Source organism: Protobothrops mucrosquamatus, unplaced genomic scaffold (assembly GCF_001527695.2).
Source record: "Protobothrops mucrosquamatus isolate PMUCROS unplaced genomic scaffold, P.Mucros_1.0 scaffold23, whole genome shotgun sequence".
NCBI lineage: Eukaryota > Metazoa > Chordata > Lepidosauria > Squamata > Viperidae > Protobothrops > Protobothrops mucrosquamatus.
Genome location: NW_015386408.1, coordinates 2034296 through 2042429, shown reverse-complemented (window position 1 = coordinate 2042429; position 8134 = coordinate 2034296). Strand labels below are relative to the sequence as shown.

Genomic DNA, 8134 nt, shown 5'->3' with positions numbered 1-8134 from the left:
GAGATTGCAATTCCCAATTCGATTGGCGTTTGCAATCACCATCAACAAAGCTCAGGGCCAATCTTTAGAATTGTGCGGTTTAGATCTAGACACGGATTGCTTCTCACATGGACAATTATATGTTGCGTGTTCTAGAGTCGGCAAACCAGACAATCTCTATATCTGCACAGACAATGGAACAACAAAAAATATTGTATACTCAAAAGCATTGTGAAATTAAACATATTACAAACGTGCACTTTCTCTTTTCTTTCTTTTCCATTTAACCAGACTGAGCCACAGCAACGCGTGGCCGGGTACAGCTAGTTTATAATAAGACAAGTCTTTCCTCTTATATAAAGCAGTGTTTCTCATCCTTGGCTTGCTGGGGAATTCTGGGAATTAGTCCACATATCTTAAAATTGATAAGGTTTTGATATAAAATAATTAGGAAAAGTTAAGTGAGGTCAGAATTAGGAATGGAATCATGCAGCATGCTGCCATCTTGAAGCACTTCCTTAGAACACAGTCTGGAGAGCACTGTAAAGAGTCCCAAAGATGCTTTTTCACGAGGCAACTGGACTTTCTTGTTTTTCTTTGAAGACGTTTTGCTTCTCATCCAAGAAGCTTCTTCTAAAGAGTGTCTGGTTGGGGAATTTGGGGAGTTGAAGTCCACACATCGAGAAGTTGCCAAGACTGAGAAGCCATCACATTACATGTAATGAGGTGGTAATAGAATTTTAGACTGTATCTCTCCAGAATAAGGATATGAGTTTCAGACATTTGAACATTTCCCATAAAACATGGGAAGAATATGTCCCACACTTAGTGTATTTAGTATATCTGAATGTGAAGAAACAATCTATTAATTTGTTGAGTTGTGCAAATTTTTGAAGATGCTTTGCAATATGCAAGATAACCTATGGAACATTTCTTTTTGAATCATGAAAGTAGCCATGTCTTGTTCCAGCTCTGTACACTTGCTTCATACATTACTTCCTTAATTTGTAAAAGCATACATCTAATTATATATCCTCTAACCTGGTTTGTTGTAATAATAACACACAAGGTTAGAGATAATATAACATAATAATATAATCAATACTGGGAAATTAGAAGAATTATAATCCTAAACATTATGTAGAGACCCATTTGGGAAAGGCCATTACAATAAAGATAATTTTTGGCTACCATATCTCAGTTGTAAATTCTGGTTGACCACTAGGTGTCAGAAAACAGTTTGAACTTATATCTATAGTATTAGTCTTCTGAATCTTTTCAGTCTAGATGTGATAGTGGTTCAATCCTTATAAAAGTAGGATTAAAGGGCTGGATAAAATAACAGTGATACACAATGGAATTATTTTTTTTCCATTGCTTTAATGATTTCAGTATTTAATGCAGTCCTTTTTGTACTCCTAAACTTTGTTTTCTACTTTCAGAGATTCAAACTTGTTTATGCTGGACACCCGAATAGTATGGGCCTCAGAAGAAGGATGGCTAGAATTTGACATCACTGCTACTAGCAACATGTGGGTCATAAACCCTCAGCATAATTTGGGACTCCAGATGAGTGTGGTGACTAGAGATGGTAGGTATTAGACCAACGTATTCTAAACATCTGACCTTATCATTAAGTGAAAGCTATGTTTATAACATTAAGCTATCTATCTGGCTCATGCAGTCACACAGCTGTGATACGATATAGCTTTGGCTCTGAATCCAATAGCACAGATTGAAAGCTTCTTGATTATTTTATCCCATGTTTGTAGTTATGAAATACTGAGAATTCCTGGCTTGTGAATATTGTTAGCGGTTGTTGAAAAACTCTCTGAAAGTACTTTTTTCTAGGAATGACTACTACATGTAGGGTAACTGAACCATTGCCTGGGAGGCAGATAGAAATTTCAATGTGTTTTCTTGACTGGATCAGAAATCACACTGCTTTTCGTTGTAGACCAGAAGTGATGATACAGTGTAAAATATTGCATCAGTCTATAACAGGGGTGTCAAACTGCCGGCCCACGGGGCGGACGCATCACGCAGAAGCCGTGCCCACCCCATTGCCAGCAATGGCAAAACTGTCCCGATACGTTGTGCAATGTCACTTGATGTCACGAGTTTGACATGTCTGGTCTATAAGGCTGTACATCTGATAAATCTATGGTACTTAACTTGTGTAATGCTGGTGGGGGTCTCATGCTACATTTCATTTTTGCAATAGGCCATGTATCTTTAATAATCAAACAGGTTGGTAGAATGCCTTTCAGCTTCAATTGATGGGGAAGCGTACCATTTTTAGCTGCCTAGCCAGATTGGTTTTGTTCTTAGTTCTGCTACGTCAGTCCAGCTATTCATGTTTCTGAACTATGGTTTATTGATTACCACCTTTGCAAGTCCAACAGATCCAGGCTGATATGATGTGATTTAATTGCTTTCCATTTGTTGTTAGCAAGCCTTTTTTAAAAATAATGCAGGAAACATTATGCAAGACAAAAGAACTGTGCGAAATAAATTTGATTCAACTGCCATTTTCATGTTATAATTTTTAAATAATGATAATAGCTATTGAATAGAAAGAACGAGCAGGGGAAAATTAAAGAGGGTCAGTAAGATGTTGCATGTATGAAAACATCTGCTTGGCTCAAAAGAACTATTCAGAAACACTGTGCTCTTTATATGACATACTACCTTTTTTGGTTTAATTTATAGGTCTCAGTATAAACCCTAGAGAAGCAGGACTAATAGGTCGAGATGGCCCTTATGATAAACAGCCTTTCATGGTGGCTTTTTTTAAAGTGAGTGAAGTTCATGTTCGGACTGTTAGGTCAGCACCCAGCAGACGCAAGGACCAGAGCAGAAACCGCTCCACACAACCACAAGATGTTTCCAGGACATCCAGTATCACAGGTAACCTCTTACATACCTGCTGGGCTATGTTTATTCATTAAACATCATTTTTGAGCATTTTAAGAATTTTTTTTATTCATATCTATTTTTTCCTTTTCTTTCTCTTCTGTAGTTATTTATGTCCAATAAAAAAATAGCCCAAATATTTTAATATTTTAATTGGCCCTTCAACTTTATACACATGAAATCATCATTAGTATCTTTTTGCAATATTTATTTTTAAGTACCAGTTGCTCAACTGGTTGATTCACAACCAGTTTTGAAGCCTACCAATCTCAGATTGCTTTTGGTGTAAAAGTTGATCATCTATATAAATAAAAATGTAAATGTTTGTTTGTTCAAAATCTTAAATCTCTGAAAGTTCTTCACTGATTGCTTTGAAATTTTGACACAACGTTGCATTCGAATACGCACGTGTTTTTATATACCTACTATTATATAGATGTCACACCTGTGATAGGTAAAAACATGCTTTTTTTAAAAAAAACAGCGCCATCTGTTGGACGTAAAAGCAACACACTTCTTTTCCATTTAACCAGACTGAGCCACAGCAACACGTGGCCGGGTACAGCTAGTTTAATATATATTCCAACCCAGTTATGACAGAACTTTAACTTGGCTTAATGTCTTGTGATCATACTGTCATTTTGATTAAATAGAAAAGTTACTGTAGCAAAAGTGAGAATTGTAACTCTCAATGCTGTAATATAAATTTCAAAATTGTAAGTTTTAGGTAGCAATAAGTTCTATAAGATTTGATTAATTTTAAATACAAACTATTTATAGGCTTAAAAAGAGATCTTCTTTTTCATTCAAAGCCTGATTTATTATTTCAGATCATAGTCTTAACATTAATGTAATCAACAAAAAATACTGGAATTGTTGTAATGAAAGGAAGTTGTGTTACTTCATACAAAATATACAATGCTTTTTAGCAAGTTTTGTTTTACTATAGTTTGAAAAAATAATGGACTTCAGATAATATAGTTGAAACACACACACATCTGAATCTACTACTTGAATGACTACTAGGTAGATGAGGGCTCTTGAAACTTGGCCCTTTTATGACTTGTGGACTTCAATTCCCAGAATTCCTTAGCCAGCCACGCTGGCTGAGGAATTCTGGGAGTTGAAGTCCACAAGTCATAAAGGGGCCAAGTTTGAAGAGCCCTGAGGTAGACAAACTGGTCAATATACATAAGCTTGAATGTGTATAATAATCAGCCCAGATCAATACATTGTAGGATGAAAGCCTCTTCATTGAAAGCTATAGACTAATCTGCACACCAATCCAGTGCGGTTTGGTATATAGATGTTTTTAATTTCCCACTCTAGGACTAGAGTGAGTGACTAAGCCAGACTCACCCAAACTTCCATGCTTAAGTGAGAATCTGGGTCTTTCTGTTTCTAGTCTTACCGTTGCACCTTCACTATTACACTATACTGGCTTTTTAAAAAACCAAGAACTAGATAATTGTGTGTGCTTTGGAGATTGGAGATTAAATCTTACTTAGAAACTGGGTTATTTTATTCCAGAGTTATTGTTTGTTACATATCTTCAAGTCAATCCTGCCATTGATTTTATCTACAAATGCTCACATCTCAGCCTGTCTCAGGCATTTTCTATCTTTCATTTATTCTCAATGTTGCCAAGCACACTTATTTTTTTCCTAGTTTATCATCTGCTTGAATCACTTTGTAAAGAATTTGGGTGTCTGATTCCTAATCATTACCTCAAAGGAGCAGTCAATCTTCATTAATTTCATTTTTGGATCTTATGGTAATCTTAATTGTCTCAAAATCCTTAATTTGGAGAAACCCATTTTCTTTCTCTTAGTCTTATTGAAGGTTAGTTTTTCATATTCATATCTTACTACCGGGGGGGGGGGATTACTATGGCTGTTGTGATCTTTGTTGTTGTATATCCTTTTTCTTCATGAGCTTATGTAAATTTGTCATACTTTCATCTCTAGTATTGATTAATCCTTTGTTTGTCCAGCATTCGCTCCATTATTCATTCTTGAGCCCAGCAAAATTAAATACCATCTTCATGTTTTCCTGGTCAACTCAGAATTCACAAAGCATGATGGCATTATCTGTGTCATCTTAATATTTCAAATAATCCCAGATTTTTCATTTTTTACTTTCATAATGAGGTCATCTAAGTTTCTTAACATTCATTTAAAGAATTAATGTCAGCTATATGTCTCAAATTATCAGTGTTTCAGTCTCCAGTTTTGATTTCAGCTGTCACCTTAAAATTCTTAAATATATATTCTTAAAATATATTTAAAAAGGTATGGAGACAATATAACTTTGTCTTACTTCTTTCCCTATTCAGGACTATTTGTTGCTCTACATTCATGTCTCACAGTAGCTTTTTGTTTATTTAAAAAATTCCTCATAATAATCAAGCTTTCTGGCAAATTTGTTAGCTTTAATGCATTCCACATTCTGTTCTGATCCACACAAAGGCTTTGCTGCATAATAAAATAATAAACTCTCTTCCTTAAATTATCTTGCTTTCTCCATAAACCATTTGCCTGTGCTAACGGAAATACTTTCTGGGATAAAACAAACAGGGAAGATATTTGGACAGCAGAACACCAACAATTGTCTGTAACTCAACCCCAAGCAGAAATACTCCTAAACACCTCAATTTCCTAGTGACAGAGAAATCAGAGACTGATTTAGAAGGGAGTGTATTTTACAAAAGCTCATACCTTTTAATAAAATTTGTTAGTTTGAAAAGGTACTACTAGGCCCCTGATTTTTGACTACCATGGAATACAGGTAGACCTCAACTTACGACCACTATTGAGCTCAAAATTTCTGTTGCTAAGTGAGACATTTGTTAATTGAATTTTGCCTCATTTTATGATCTTTCTTGCCACAGTTGTTAAGTGAATCACTCCAGTTGTTAAGTTGGTAACACAATTGTTCAGTGAATATGGTTTCCCCACTGACTTTGCTTGTAACGTTGCAAAAGATATTCACATAACCCCAGGACACTGCAACTGTCATAAATATGAGATAGTTGTCAAGCATCTGAACTTTGGTCATGTGACTGGGGCTGCTGCAACAGTCATTAAGTGTGAAAAATGGTGATAAGTCACTTTTTTCAGAACTGTTGTACGTTGATGACTGCGTGTACAGTTTTCATTCTACAAATGTCTACTTTGGGGAGGCAGATTTCTGATAGATTATAACAGCTCGCTTCTCCCTTTTAACCTGTGCTGGTGCTATATCGGTTATTTAGGAGGATAGATCTGAGTGAAGTTTGATATCACCAGGTCACCCTACCAGAACTCAGTGATAAAAAAGCAGAACTCAGTGATAATGTATGTAGCAATGCCCCATTTATGTAGTAGCTGTTATGGTTTTTGTCTTCCATGTGCTATGTGCACATTTGCCTATTAAAAACTGCCTACCTTTGCTTTAGAACTTACATCAATTTACAATTTCCAACAGTTTTTTATATATACCTCCTAACAGATTATAACAGCAGCGACCTAAAAACAGCTTGCAGAAAGCATGAACTTTATGTTAGCTTCCAAGACTTGGGATGGCAGGTATGTGGTATTTCTGTCTTAAATGTAGCCTTAAAACAGTATCTGGGATATTGATGCTAGTTTTCTTTTTAGCAGATTTGATGTGTTCGTGTTCTACCAAAGTACATACAGGGAGAAAGGAAACCTCCTTGAATATCCTGCTCAGTGATATATTTGTCATAATCTTAACTTGGATCGAAAAGCAAATTTTAGTTATAGGCTACAATAAAATGATTTTTCAGTTGTTTTCTAGAACATGTTGATTACTATTTTGTTTACTTTGTAATAATTTAAAGTCCTCTCCATTCCTGATGGATTTTGGGCAGGGTCAGCAAAACTGTCATTTGGTTTGTCAGTTTTTAAATTTTAAAAATTCTTATTATAAGTTGTCCATTTGCTTGTAAAGCCCTCTGAATGTAGGTTCCAAGTGTCTAAAGTCTTGCACAGATCTTACTAAAATGGCTTCCTTCCTTTTGAATTAAAATGTGTCTTTCTGTAATTGAATCTTGCCTTGCTGGTGCATGCAATAGTGTGTAGTAAAATGGTTCTAGGCAAGGCATCCTTTGTTTCTAGCTGTAGAAGTTTCCATTTAAAAATGTAGCTTATATTTATGTGGAGGCTGCGTGCACATGTATTATACTGTTATACATGTATTATATTGTTATGGAAACAAATGCACTTTCCATACACATCAGTCGTGCAAGAAATGTCAGGATCCCTTTTGTAGTCTCTAAATCAGACATGTGAAACTTGCGACATCACGTGACATTGCGTGACATATCGGAGCTTTTTCTCCACTGCTGGCAATGGGGTGGGCGCTGTTTCCTGGTGATGTGTCTGGCCTGCGGGCCGGCAGTTTGATACCCCTGCTCTAAACCAAATTGTGAGTTTTTTGGCTTGCATACACTGTGCATGCAAGTGTAAAACGAGGACCAAACACTTGGAGATGTTGAAATCATTGTTTGCAACCTAACTCCACGCAAAAACTCTTTTGATCATTCTTTTAATCCCTCAAAAATCCTGAAGCGCCCTTCCACAACATTCTCTACCCTTGCCTACTTTAGGAGTGGATCCTTTGACATGACACACAAAGCTGAGGTGATGGAATCTGTGGTTCTGTGTTACAGACATTCACCATGTCTATAACTTAGTGACCATTTTTTACACTCATGACCTTTGCAGGTCTGTAAAGCAAAGGAAAGCTAAGTAAGATCATAAGCACAGTTGCAATTTCACTTACTGACCATTTCGCTTAACAGTTGTGATTGCTAAATGGGGATTACTTGTATATGAGTATACACTTCATAGGATTGGCAGAGAAGATTCAGCATTACTTTAATAATGCATGAAAGTCAGTATTAGAAGCAACAATAAAGTTTTTTTTTCCTGAAATCAGTGTTTCTCTATGAATTTGCAGGATGTTATACAGAATGGTTTACTATCTCTTACATTGGTCTTTTATATTTAATTTAATTTTAATTTTAATTTTTTAATTTTTCACTAACTTCTATGCCGCCCTTCTCCCCACGGGACTCAGGGCGGCTCACAGCATGTTAAAAAACAACACAAAAAACATTTCCCCTATAAAACCAATTAAAAACCAAATATATTAATGGCTGTGTCATTATTAAAATCTTTAAAAATTATTCCCTATTTAAAATTCACCCTAGGTCAGTCCCGCTTGTTGAAAAAGC

General features: G+C 35.8%; 1 protein-coding gene across 1 annotated transcript in view; it reads left to right on the top strand.

Annotated features, from left to right (window-relative positions):
• The window catches only part of BMP6 (bone morphogenetic protein 6), an 80345-nt gene that overhangs the window by 68697 nt on the left and 3514 nt on the right, over positions 1-8134 (top strand). The window contains exons 3-5 of the mRNA XM_015810838.1: positions 1422-1570; positions 2692-2889; positions 6385-6461. Of these exons, the coding sequence (XP_015666324.1) occupies positions 1422-1570; positions 2692-2889; positions 6385-6461 (424 nt within the window). The remainder of the gene's footprint in view (positions 1-1421; positions 1571-2691; positions 2890-6384; positions 6462-8134) is intronic.